This window comes from Macrosteles quadrilineatus, unplaced genomic scaffold, assembly GCF_028750875.1.
Source record: "Macrosteles quadrilineatus isolate MER2022 unplaced genomic scaffold, UCM_ALF_1.0 Scaffold_9__3_contigs__length_116548681, whole genome shotgun sequence".
In the NCBI taxonomy this organism is placed as follows: Eukaryota; Metazoa; Arthropoda; class Insecta; order Hemiptera; family Cicadellidae; genus Macrosteles; species Macrosteles quadrilineatus.
In genome coordinates, this window is record NW_026542602.1 from 95,984,522 (window position 1) to 95,998,847 (window position 14,326).

Sequence of the window (14,326 nt, forward strand, 5' to 3'; positions counted from 1 at the left end):
ATTTTGTTCAGAATTTAAAGGACTATAACATGCTAAATTTTTATCAAAATCGTTCGGGCCATTTTTGGGAAAATCCGATTTTTCTGTTATTTTATGGAGGTTTTATGGGAAAATGACATAATTTACAATAACTTTTGAACCGTAATTTTTACAGAAATGGGATGTGTATCATTTTGTTCAGAATATAAAGGACTATAACATACTAAATTTTTATCAAAATCGTTCAGGCCATTTTTGGGAAAATCCTATTTTTCCGTTATTTTATGGGGTTTTATGGAAAAATTCCCATTTAAAAAAATTTCTAAAAAATTAAAAAAAAACTATCAAAACTGTAAGGACTATAACATACTATGTTAAATCAAAACCGGATTTTTTCTAAAATCCTATTTTTTGTTATTTTATGGGGTTTTTATGGGAAAATAACATATTTGACCATAACTTTTGAACCGTAATTTTTACAGATATGGGATTTGTACCATTTTATTCAGTCAGAATTTAAAGGGCTACAACATACTAAATTGTTATCAAAATCTTTCGGTCCATTTTTGAGAAAATCCGATTTTTCCGTTTATTATGGGTTTTTTATGGGAAAATCTCCATTAAAAATAAAAATTTCTAAAAAATGAAAAAAACACCTGGAGATACAATGGATTAGAACCTACATACCAAATTTCATCGAAATCGGACCACAGGTGTAGTCTCTAGCTCTGTACACATCCAGACACACACAGGTTTGTAAACAGAACTTTCTGAGGACCGCAGCAGCAACCGTACGTTCTGAGGACATAACGAAATATTGATGTTTTCGTATTAAAATGCATCACAATTTGCTGTAAATATCAATATTATACTGCATTTAAAACCTTATTTTCGTTCGTTGAATTTGAATTTGAGTTTTCTTGTTACGGACCATACTTTGTGAGGACCATAAAAATAGTACAACGCACTGAGGACACATACAAAATGACCGTTAGTTGAATAATTGCAGACTATCTGAGGACTATTGTTTTTGATCATCCAAGTGAGTACACACACAAAATATTGCTCAATTGTTCATTTACGAACCCTGCACTGTAGGTTAGGTTATCTGCACGTATTTACGATTGCCTTGTTTTAAACAAAATTGTGATAATATGCTACCTGCGAAATTATAAGGACTAACCGATCTACCTGTGCGACTGGTCAACTTTGGTTAGAACAGCCCTGTTTATTAAAATTGGTCAATGTTTCTTTTTGTACTTGATCGTACAGTAGTTTTTTTCATGTCCTACTGTGTTTATCTTTTTACAATGTTTACAACTGATCAACGTTACTAACACCTAAACCTGAGGATGGTGTTTTAACACCGATACATTTCCTAATTTGAGACATTTTAGTCTTGGATTAAAGATATTTCCTGGGTGTAAACTTGAACTTGGTTTTTGTTCTAGAGCTCAGAAGTCAACATTTTGAACATAGATGTAATAACATCTAAAACCCTATTTTTTTTCTATTATTTTCTCTTTGAATTTAGTCCAGTTATAAAAAGTCTGACATTTTTAAAATTCGAAAGCACAACGATCATGCTCTTATTTTATACACCATAGCCTTGGGCACAGTTGACGTAGAACCCAGTGTTATTGTTTGGAGGAAATTATCAGAGGTGTAGATAAGAAACAGACAGAACGCATCTGTTGGTTAACAGATTGTAGGGTTAGCACAACGAGCTGAGTAGAAGCTGTAAATGTTTTTAGAAAGAGACAGAGATGGTCCCATCTCTTGTCAAACTATTAACAATATATGTCCGCCTCACGCGGGTATAGGTAAATAACGGTGTCATAATCTGTAGGTAGAGAACTTGTAAAATATCGACCTATCCATATATTTAACACAATCTCCTTATATTTACATCAGTTCTGAAAATCTAAGATTTATGTTGAAAATAAAAAAAAACATATTTTTGATACGAAATACTTTGAAAACTTCACATTTTCTTTTTTAAAGGCACCTTTTGGCTGCCTTTTCTTGAATATTGGTATCAATTTGTTGGAAATTTTATTCTCTTTCAGAATATCATCTACACTTTGGTTGATTTCCTTACCGTTTAAGTTATTTTCAAAAAAGCTAAGCATTTTCCTGGTGCTGCTTTAATGACGCAAGCCCAATCCCAAAGTGCAGTAAAGAAAGTGCTTCGGTGAAAAAAATATTATGAATTTGGTGTAACTTAGTGCCTTAATGAAGTTAAAAACTGCTTGAGCAGCTGATGCAAAATGATATGAATGTGGGTAGGCCTACTGTTAAATAACGTATTGGTATGTATGAAATGGTCTTCGTTCATTCTCATACGAGACTTCGGAGCGCCCGTACTCCTAGTTAATATTGCTTAATGCATGAAATCACATGTTAAAATACAGTTCTTAGTTTATAGTTGTTTGTTTTTGTTTAGATTTGGAATAAAAATGGTCTTTTATGATTTTTTTTTTAATTCCTGTCTGTAAGCGAGTACTTCTTCAATATCATCTTCATCAATGTGGTCCTGAATTATCGAAAATTTCAAGTGCAGTTAATTCAAATGTTGTAGTCTAACTGATCTTTTGAACAATCAATACCTGATAAAGGCCTATTAATTTTGAAAGACGAAGCGGGCAAGGCCAGCCTTGATCTCCTCAGTGCAAAAAATTGTCCCAAACTTTTAGCAGTGAGACCTGAGACCCCTCTAAAAAAAATCCCCATCATAACTTTGGGGCGCTTGGAACAAAACTTCTTTTTGGTGGTATGAAAAAACTGGAAGCCGACTATTATCTCCAACAAGTTATGTATTGTGACGACTACAACTCCTAAGATGTCATTAGGTAAAGACACGATCGTAAGTGAGGGCATACGGTACTCAATGGTTTTACAAACCAATAGATTTTTTTGTACTGACAATTTTAAAAACTTTCCATTTGAACGTGTTGGAAACTTCTCATATTGACCGACCGGTGATGATGGATTCCGAGTCATATAGCTGGGGGCTTCACCAAAACCAGCACTTCCCATCCTTTTGAGCATTGAGCCTGTCCCAAAAGCCTCCGCATATATCCTAGCCTGTAATTGTTTATCCAAGTGTCTATCTACAATGTGCACGTGCAAGAAGAATGGACTGACTTGCACCAAACTGTACCACCGTTCTCGACAATGTTTGAACCTTTTATATGGTTGTAAATTTTGTTCATATCTTCTTTGAAATATTGCAATTAACAGTATTTTATATCTGAACTGGTCTTTTTCTCATATTCCTTGTTCTCTTCCGAGGACGGAAGTTTTGGCGGCAGTGTTGGAACCTATGTCCTCCAAAATCGTAGGAAGTGAATAATGAGTGTTGCAATCCGTTTGGCATCGGATAAAATACTTTTGTAGACGTTTAAATAATAATTTCAAACAAACAAACAAGGGAGTTATAAGGAAACAAGGTTTTTGGTGGCCATATTGTGTGCCATCTTGGATCATATGCCTCCAAAAGGTAATGTAAATAAATTTTGAGTGTTGCAATATGTTTGGCATCTGATAAAACCCCTATGCAGATGTTTAAACCAGTATTTTAGGCAAACTAACAACATAGATATGGGGTAAACAGGGTTTGGCCACCATTTTGGATACCGCACTTCCAGTTCAAATTTCGCTTTGGCAACAGGCAAATTCGTACTCAGCAGGGTCGAATTACCCTAAAAATGTAGTTTCCCCAATTGTTACATGAAATGCTTCTTGCATTTTATAGATATGGGTTTCATAATTATGGACCTGGTCTATAAAGGTATAACAGTTGTTTTACAGTATTCATATTATATAACATTATAAATGTACAAAATTAACAAAATTAAAGCTAGTCAAAACTGTTCCATTTTTTCAGTCATTATATAGATATACATTTTTCAATACATACTATATTATATTATATAAGTCTATAATATAATGTAAATACTTAATTAAAAACATTTTTTTATGACATCCAACTGTTTATTAAACCAAGCTGAAGCCAAATTCTAGATAAAAAGGTGTTTCAGAAACTCGGCAATAGAATTTGAAACCCAGTTTCAATGCTTTCTCATGGATAACAGATACATACTGAGAATCTTAGTTTAAAGGCACCAACTCGCAGTTCTAAAATGTTCTTATCGTCCTACAACTTTTATAATTCTATGATAACACGGAAACATATGGTCTTTATAACATGTAAGGGATAGTCAAAACCTATCAAGACATTTAGATACATCTGTTATTTATTTTACCTACGACCGTTGTTTAAAGTACAGTAGAACTCCGATTATCTGAATCAATTGGGACCAGACCCCATTCGGATAATCGAACATTCGGAAAATCGGAGTTTAACAGGAATTCCGGGAATTTCCAAGAAAAATTCTCATTTTCGGTACTAAATGAACTTTTAATTAATAATAAATGAAATCAGAACATTTTTACAGTTTACAATGCTCATAGCACAAGTGTTCTATACATTTTCTTAAGTTTATAGTGTTCCATCAAAGTAAAAAATTACACACTGGCTAAATTTGTTTAGTAATAATTCTTTGATATTTTGCGAAACTTATTATTACTGTAGCTTTACGTTTTTAAAATTGTTGAAATAGCGATTCGGATAATCGGAGATTCGGTTAATTGGAGTTCAGATAATTGGAGTTCTACTGTATCCGTTTCAGTTCAGTTCTTAGAATTGAAAAGTTTCTCATAACAGAATTGTTTACTTTCATAACAGCATAGTTTTACATAAAAACATGGGTAACGGACCAGTGAGGTTCAAGGATTGAAAGAGTAGAAGTAAAATTGTAATGATTCGTACTTCATAAACAGCTGTTCAGGCCAATTTAATTGTTGAGTGGTGCAATTAGTGTTTGGTACAATGTTTCGTTGCATCACTGTCAGTGGCAATAAGAGGTTATAAACAAAAACATAACCTCTCTTAGAAGTTATGAGTAGTGATTTTTAGTAATTAAAACACCGTCGTAGGTAAAGTAGTGTACGCAACTCACATAAATAGTGTTAACAACACTCGTAGAAGTTTTGAAGGCACTCACCAAAGCTCGTACCTTAAATTTTTTACTCGTGTCGTTAACACTATCTTTACGCAACCGCTGTTAAGCTGTTTTTATTTTATTACTCTGGTTAGTAGGAGAGAGTTATTCGGTTGAATGCATGACATTTACCAGGGGTCTGCGGATGAGACATTTTTACTTTGGGTTGGGTGTGGTCAAAAATATTTACCTTTGGGTCTTGGGAAAAATGGGGTTGCTTTGGAGGGTATTGTTTTAGTTAATGGTTTTTTTATAACTAAATTCAGTTTATAAAATAAAAATCTTGCTTTACCAACAACTCCCGTGGTCGAGGGAAAATTGTGAATGTTTCCTGTAAATAATGATATTGTGAAGTTCTTCAGCAATCAGGAACATCTCAATTTTCAATAGCACTATCTTCATATAGACTTTCTGCAGCAAACGCTCAAACACTCACAATGTAGATAACCCGAGATTGACCCAAAAATGATTCCCATCCCGAACCTATCTCTTGAGTATACTAGACATACTGTTGGCATGTGCCCTCTATGTACTGGGGTCAAAGTGATGGAACAAGTTGAAGATGGTCTCTGGAATGTGTTGAGTGACAGCAGACAGAGGCAGTCCTGCAATGTCTGAGAACAACACCAGGAAGTGTAGACTGGACACTACTTCAGGTGGAAACTCTGACTTGCTGGAACCTCTGTAAATTAGACAGAGAATATGAGAAATTATAAATGAATGACTTCTGTACATTACGCATAACAGCTGAAAAAGAACTTTTTAGTCTTCTCGCCTTCAATAACTAAGTAGTGGTGTGACAGTTCTTCTTTTTCGAAGTTGATACCACTCTCTTAACAAAATCAGTTTTCAGTACCAGTGACATTACTATCTAAGTTCTAGTAGTACATTTTTTTAAATAGGGGCCACTAGCTGCCATCATCAGACCATGCCGCAAATAGCCCAAATTCTTATTGGTAATGAATGGTTGGTACAAACATTTGAACGTCCAGTACTTTTCCAAGTACTAAGAATTTCTTCCAGGGAATGACATATCACGATAACTTAACCAACCCACTGGTTACTTAACTAACATTAGGTAACGTTAACTTAACTTTATCTTGTGTAATTTTGTTTTAAGATTTGGTAAATAAACAAATTTATAAACAAAGATAAACAAATAAAATCTTCACAATAGCAAACAGCTGATAACTAATTTAAATTACAAGCACAATTATCAAATCGGATTTTGCCTGTGAGTGATTATTGCCAAAAGTTACTCACGTGACAGTTGCTTCAATGTGGGATTTGACATACTGCGCCATATACACCAGAAACTGATCCCTGATCTCTGGATGGAACTGGCGGAACAGTGTTTGTAGTCCAACGATGAAAGGCATTCCATCCAACGGTTCACCCGCCTTCTTCCATATAAGAGTACCTGATAACAAAGTTGTCAATGTTTACAAAGTTTTGGGGCTTTTAAAAGTCATTAAATATTTTCCATAAAACTATTGGTATATTTTGAGGCAGAATCGCTCTTCCTGAGCAGTGGAGAGAGAAACATGGCAACACTACACTCCAGGCCTAAAGAGCAAGTGCTTTTGCGTTAGTTCACATGGAGCGACTTTGAAATGTCAAGGTTGACAGAATGAGAATGTAAATTTATTTTTTTATCAGTCAAGATTTGGTTTGACTAAGCCAGACATACTGCATCATTACAGTAGACTCCCTCTTATCCGGACACCTCGGGACCAAGGCCAGTCCGGATAACAGGTTTTCCGGTTAAACCGACATCCCCATAAACTCGTTATGTAACCCAAATATTTCACTTAAATTTAGGAGAGCATTGTATTTAGACACGTAATCACTGGTCTCAAATCTTTCCCACGAGAACAATCGTTTCAGTACAGCCCACTTCCTGCCGATCTAGTCCGGTTAAACCAATGTGCTGATAAAAATTGTCCGGTTAAAGAGATGTAATTTCCGCCGAGTGTAGTCCGGTTAAACCGATGTCCGGTTAAAAGGTGTCCGGATAAGAGGGAGTCTACTGTAGCTTATTTAAAATCAAAAATCATAATCTTACCTAATGTCTTGGAATACTGAAGCCGACTAAGTTGAGCAATCACAAACAAGAAGGTAAACAATGAGAAAAACTGGAGGTTCTTGGTTGTGATGTAGATCTTAGCAAATGGATTACCAATTCCAGCCCAGTCTAGGTAAGTGGAGATCTGAAAGTATGGAAGTCATCTGTAGAATATAATTCAGGAAAGAGATTGTTAGTTTTGTTAGGATAATTTTTAGACATAATCATGAATTTCAGAAAAGATTTGATTTCGACAAATGACAATGTAATAACTAAATTACAAATCAATTTTGTAAAATTTTGCAAAAGCACAAATTAAGAAAATCACCGAGGAGCTTTTACTGCTGAAACTACCAGTAGGCCTATGAGATGGTAATAATATTTTGAGAATCTAATACCGGTACTGGAAATGTAGTGATATTGTGATATTTACCTCCAAAAGCAGTTGGCTGTCTTCACGAGGATAAGGTTTGGTTGCCGGATCCTTGTAGTGATCTTTGATCTCATTCAATAACACCCTGAAAGAATAATTATCCATCAATCAATCAATGCAATGACGCCATTCGTGCACATGTTTGCAAATTATGAATAAAGTTGATTTCATTTCATTTCATTTCAATCCATCAAAACTATGGGAAAAATAAATACTGACTCGTTTAAGTGTTGTAAAAAATAATTACATGCAGGCAGACCAGTAGGTATATACTCCTCAGCTTTGAAACCGCGATATATAGAGACTAGTACATATTGGTGTTGAGGTGTTTGGGCGCTGCCAAGACGACCTTATCTGGGTCGTTGCTGCTGATATGTGGTTGTACTCGCCATGATCAGGGGTCTCCTTAGCTTTGAAAACGTGATATTTCGAGAGACTTAAGGATGTAAGAATGTCGGCAAGTAGACACAAATCTAAGTTTTAAGAAAAAATTGTGGTGTTCACCAAATGGTTTCATCTTTAATTTTTGCCACACAGACCGTGCAAACTCGTAATCTTCTTCTGAACACGGTTCATTGTTCAATCTGTCAAAAAATGCGTCCCGTGACAGTAACTCAGTTTGGTCAAAGACCGCTGTGGTGGTTACAAAATCATATGGGTAAATACCTATGCGGCGGGACCAATTTTGATGACTCGATGTTTATTCGCTTTCAGACAAGATGTTTGCCAGTTTGGCCAAGCTTGACGACGTGAGTCTAGGAATCTAAATAACGGATCCAAATCCTGCCTACTCGTACCGATATGGCAATGCTTTTGTCGTTAGTGCATGGAATTACTTTAACTTCACAATCCGGAACTGTAGAAAGACTTTTTACTATGAAATGTCCATCATAGTTAGACATACTGTGCCAATATACCAGTATATAAAGTTAACAGTGGAACATCGTAAGTTGCATTTGCTACAGAGAATGTGTCATATGTTTCCGGTCATGTGACAGTGATCAATTACTTTACAAGGGCTGTCGTTAAAGGTCTCTTGCATAATTTACATTCGGCAGTTGTTTCAAATTGATTGTTTTCTTCCGCTGTTAGTGTTTTTAATGGTTCTTGTCGCGTGTACAGTTGTTCGACACGAGCAGCAAGCTGTTGCATATGGATCATGAAAGATTGTGCTGCATTGGGAGAACGGTGTGGTTCCGCTTCCGTGCTAATACCTACTTCGTGCAGCATCTCAACAGGTAGAGTGGTTTTCACTAGCGTACAGTAAGAGTTGAATTCGTGACACTGGTACGAACAATAAGACTCCACGACCGGCACTAGCGTAGCTTCAAAGTCAGCTACAACAATAATTGGGACCGGAATTTGATATTTGAATTCCTCAAATTTCAATAGGTTTTCCCCTTCTTTCGGAAGACGTTTGGTAGCGAGTTTGAATTTTTTACAAATACGCAAATGTTCTTCAAGTCATATTTTGGGACCCATTTTACACTTTCTAGCTTCTCAGTGTATCGAGCTGTTTCGATACGTTCACTGATGTGTTCGGGTTGTTCCTTTGGAATATGTGAATGGACGATACTGACACTGGAAATTTAAGATATTTAAAATCATAGTGGTCTTTGATCAAAGTGACTCTCATTTAAAACAGAGTTAACGTTTGCATCGGGTAGGTGTTTTACAAGAACACTACATAAACCTTTTTCATCCCTATTTTGGATATTTGTGGTTGCTTTACGTTGGCTGATTCTTTTTGGTAGGTTAATATATGATTTCCCAGTGGGTTTCTTAAATGTAAATCTACTTACTCTTATAGTTAAGCTAGACGGATGATCCAGACTCCAGCCGCTACCTTTGCCCTCAAACTCGGACTGTTCCGCAAGCAGCTTCGCACCATCCTGCGCCAGCATGTCCTCGAGATCGTCAGAGCCCCCGTAGATAGCCCTAGTTGTGGTTTTAAAGTTGAATTCCTCTAGGATGCCTTCGTGTAGATGGTTGAAGTAGGACAGCAACACCAAATTGAATTTTAGGCTATGCGTTGTCTTCAGCTCCTCACGCAGTAGTTTTTCAACCAGAGGAAGAGCCGATGCTAGGAATTCCTTTGAGTCTTTGTAGTAGTTGTCCGGGTTGTCAATCGTATAGTCACGACAGCTTAGAAGACCACGTTTGAGATGCCATTTCAGCTTTGGAGATGGTATACTGCTGCTGCTGCTGCTGCTATGTTGTGAGCGTTGAGCACTGTTGTTGTATTTTGAACTGCTACTGCGTTGAAGACTGCTATTCCGTTGTGAACTGCTGCGTTGTGGACTGCTACTGCGCTGTGAACTGCTACTGCGTTGAACACTGCTACTGCGTTGTGGACTGCTACTGCGTTGTAGACTGCTACTGCGCTGTGGACTGCTGCGTTGTAGACTTCTGTGTTGTGGACTGCTGCTGCTGCTGCTGCTGCTGCTGCTGCTGCTGCTGCTGCTGCGACTCCTTACTCCTTTTGATTGTTTGGCCGGAGGTGGATTGCCAGGGCTGCGTCGTCGTCGTAATTTTCGGAATCGGCTCGTGTACCCTTTGGTAGCAAGACACATAAGCTGGTGCCTCGCTAAGGATTCCTCTGTTAAGAAGTATGCATCATGGCATATGGTGCACTCTAAAAAATCCATGTGTCGCTTGACACTCTGCGGATCGTTGTGTGCCGATCCACAGAACTGCTCGGCTCTTTTATGCTCGGTGGTTAGGGTGGACCGACCTTGTGATTACACATCCATGACATACTTACCTCACTTACTAACCTCGTTCTAGATTCTCAATCCTCGACCTACTGACATCAATATAACCAGTCAGTCCTCGACCTACTGGCCGGGATCAGTCCTCGACCTACTGACCACAATCAGTCCTCGACCTACTTACCTCAATCGGTCCTCAACCTACTGACCAAGATCTAGATTTTCAGTCCTCGACCATGTCCTAAATTTTATTCGGATCAGTGGGTCACCCAACCCCGGAATGGGGAGGGGGGGGGCCTCAACTGCGGGTTTATAAGACTATCGGTTCAAGCTACGAAAGCACAGTTTGCTTGGCGCACACATCCGCTGCACACCTTCTTGGTAAGTGTTACTGGTTTCTCTTTTTACATCTACTCACAACTTTTTACATTTTGACAATACTTGATACTGTACACTCTGCTCACAGGCGTACACACTTACTTATTGACAGGATAAGAAATAACAACAGCTATTGGTTGGGTTTTTTTTTTAATTGAATAATTCAAGTAAAAAATCTTCCTCTAACGAAGCATAGCCAGATGAACTACTAGCTGAAGCTTCAGCTAATAGACTATCTTCGTCTAGACTATCTTCGTCAGAGGAGATATTTATTATTTCTGGTGACGGTTGAGGTGGCGGCGGGGTTTGCCGCGACGGCTGCGGCGTGAGTGGTTCCTCAACCACATCCTCAGGCAGTGGCGGCGAGGTTTGCCGCGACGGCTGCGGCATGAGTGGTTGAGGAAGCGGTGTCGGCGGGGTATGCCGCGACGGCTGCGGCGTGAGTGGTAGAGGAGGCGGTGGCGGCGGGGTATACCAAGATGTCGACGGCTGTGGCGACAGTGGAGCTGGTGGATATAGCAGCATCGGCGACAGCGGTGGATCTGACTCCAGCGGCAGCGGTGACGGTGCGGTTGCTGCAAGTGGCAGCGGTGCCGGCGGAGGCGTAAATCTCCGACGCACAGCTGGAATACCGCTTACGACCGCTGTTGGTTTTCTCTTTCTGCCGAGTTCCACCTCGTATCGCTGGGTCGTCTCGCAGCGCATCACTGCTGCCATCAATCCCGCTGAAAGAAATAAATATGTTTATACAACTTACTCTGACTGACAGAATACAAAGCTATGTAGACATTACCACTGTTATCCTTGCACTTGTTAAGCCTAGTGTATTTAGTATTTTTGTATTGTTATTGTTTTCTGAGTCGGGTTTTAATTCCTATAATTTTAATACTCCTAATCGATGTACATACTTGTTTAAGGTAAGTATGGGGGATTCATGTATTTATTGTATTGATATTGTCAACTGTTGACGTTCCATTAAGTTTAAAGTTTTTAATATATAAACAAAGTTTTTGTAAAAATATATTTGTTTTATCGACAAAGAAAGATTTTTAATTTTTAAGAAAAAAAAACGTTTTGGATTTACTTTAAACATGTATACGTGAACCGTACTCCTAACAAATGTACATACTTTAAGGGGACTCGAGTATTTATTATATTGGTAATATCAACGTTCCATTTTTATGAGTCCAAAAATGTCATTAGATGCATTCACTACATTTAATATACGCTTTAAGCATAACAAAGTACATGTAAAATTAGTAATTGAAATATTTGTTAATGTCATCAAATTTTAGCATAACAATTTATATTTGCTTGGACCGAAGATGACCCGAAATGCTGTCGAAATGATGGCTTACTATATGAAATGAAGTACTATAGACGATTTAGATTGGTAATTTAGAATAAAAATTACCAAAATAGGCCACGTACTATTGATACATAAACAACGTAAAGCGTAAACAATTCATGATGGTTTGCTCAACAATAACAAATGTTTTACTCAAATGCGTTATCATTTTCTTAGCATAAACTAAGATTTTGGAATACAGACAGAAAAAGCTAAACTTATACAGTTGAGACATCAATTAAATTGAACACGGCTGTAATAACTAAGGTGCAACACCAACGATAACTAATTTGTAAATTACAGTGATGTGTTGGTTTGATAATTCTTTCAGTTACCAACGGTTCTAAGGAAAAGAACCAGTACCGAAAACCAACTTTTACAATTAAGAACTATAGCACATCCTACCAATTTAATGCATTAATCAAGTCCCGAGGTTATTGATCTCTTGGTTTTGGATTTTCTCGTAAATAGTTGTCGGAAATCACATTAATTGTTTTTTATTGTAAACAACTTTTAATGTAAACTTATCAATGTCATTTTGAAAAAAAAAAACAACCTTATCCAAACAACTTTTTGTAATTTAATATATTACGTATTCTCTAAACAATGATTAGTATATGTATTAACATTAGAAGGAAATGTGACAAAAATCGCACAATGTTGGGTTTTGGACATTTGCAATTTTATTTCTTAAATAGGTAGGTCATGTATTCTTAGGAGAAGTACCAGTTTCAAGGATCGTGGTCAAAAAAGTTGTTATGAATAATTGGGTAGGCGTACATACCCAAGAGATTAGGCTATGGGCCTATTGGCTGAATGGTCCAGCGATTGCATCACACGGTGAGTAGAATCAGTGACACATTGGAAAAGCGAGTTTAGCATCATCCGTAAACCTCTGTTACAATCACCCACTGCAGTTGTGATTTTTTACTTTACACTTTACACAACCGCCATTGAAGCGCCGTCAATGAGTGGAAACCTTGTTTGTAAGCTATTGGCGACGATCATTAATAAATTTAAGTTTCCCAGCCCTACTACAATTACAATTTGTTTTTTGAAAAGCTAGTGCAACATCTTGAGGCAGGTAAATATAAAAATTGTATTTACATCTGTGGTGACTTCAATATCGATATGTTAGTTGATGATGAAAAAAGCTGCAGATTTAGAACGCTATTATTGTCCTTTGGTTATAAAATAATTTTTAATGAGCCCACCAGAAAAACGCCCACAACAGCAACCTGTATTGACAACATCATAACCAATAATTATTTAACTTTTGATGAAAGTATGTGTAAAACAGTAGATTTTGGAATTTCTGATCATTTAGGTCAAATAATTTGCCACAAGGCTGAGATTGTAAATAGTAATGTAAAAAAGTATTCCTCAAAACGTATAATAAGTCAAGAAAATATCAGATCCCTATACAACTGCTTATCAGCTGAGAATTGGAATAATTGTATGTCACAGCTTACATGTAATGAGAGTTTTAATGTTTTTTTCAATACTGTATATAGCTCCTTTGTAAATAATTGTCCTATCACCACAAAAGTTGTTAATAATAATAAAGGGAAAAGTGCTTGGGTAACAAGGGGAATTAAAGTGTCGAGTAGGAGGAAATGGGAACTGTATAAAATCTCTAGATATAATTCGAATCCTGCTTTTATGGAGTACTTTAAGAATTATAAACGGGTGTTTAGAAAAGTAGTTTCTGAAGCAAAAAAGTTGTATAATGTTAATTTGATAAAAGAAAGTGACAATGTAACTAGAACAACTTGGAATATTGTTAAAAAAGAGTTAGGGCAATGTGTAGAAGATCAGTCGTGTCCAGAGATTAGAATTAATGGGGAGGTGGTAGTAAAACCAATATCAGTAGCTAACAGTATGAACAATTTTTTTACAAGCGTAGCAAAAGATTTTCATTCTCATGTTTCTGTTGCAGAATCTGTTAAGAGCGCAAAAAAGGCATCTTTAAAAGTTCCTAATTCTTTCAAGTTTCAACCGGTATCAGAATCTTTTGTCTTTTCATGTATAAAAAAACTCAAAAACAAACCATCCACAGGATGGGACGAAATTCCAGCACATCTTATAAAATCTTTAGCTCCTTGCATCTTAAAACCTTTAACTCATTGTATCAATATATCACTGTTAACAGGCTCTTTTCCAGACAAATTAAAATATGCACAAATCAAACCAGTATTTAAAAAAGGTGACTCCCATGAAATATCTAACTATCGACCAATCGCTCTTTTGCCAGTCATCTCAAAGTTGTTCGAAGAGGCTGCTCTATCACAGCTAGTTCCATTCCTTGAAACAAACGAATTACTCAACAAAGATCAGTTTGGTTTT

At 36.9% G+C, this 14,326-nt stretch overlaps 1 protein-coding gene across 3 annotated transcripts in view; it reads right to left on the reverse strand.

The window, feature by feature from the left end:
* LOC129002318 (WASH complex subunit 5-like) overlaps nt 1-14,326 on the reverse strand; it is a 44,890-nt gene that overhangs the window by 2,317 nt on the left and 28,247 nt on the right. Inside the window, exons 21-24 of one of the 3 annotated variants that reach the window (XM_054430022.1) lie at nt 7,544-7,628; nt 7,111-7,255; nt 6,309-6,465; nt 5,555-5,727 (exon numbers count right to left, since the gene is read on the reverse strand). In XM_054430022.1, coding sequence (XP_054285997.1) covers nt 5,571-5,727; nt 6,309-6,465; nt 7,111-7,255; nt 7,544-7,628 — 544 coding nt within the window. In that variant the 3' untranslated portion in view covers nt 5,555-5,570. Of the gene's footprint in view, nt 1-4,381; nt 5,728-6,308; nt 6,466-7,110; nt 7,256-7,543; nt 7,629-10,888; nt 11,358-14,326 lie in introns of those variants that run through there. The other 2 variants (XM_054430021.1, XM_054430025.1) reach the window with 2 other exon arrangements.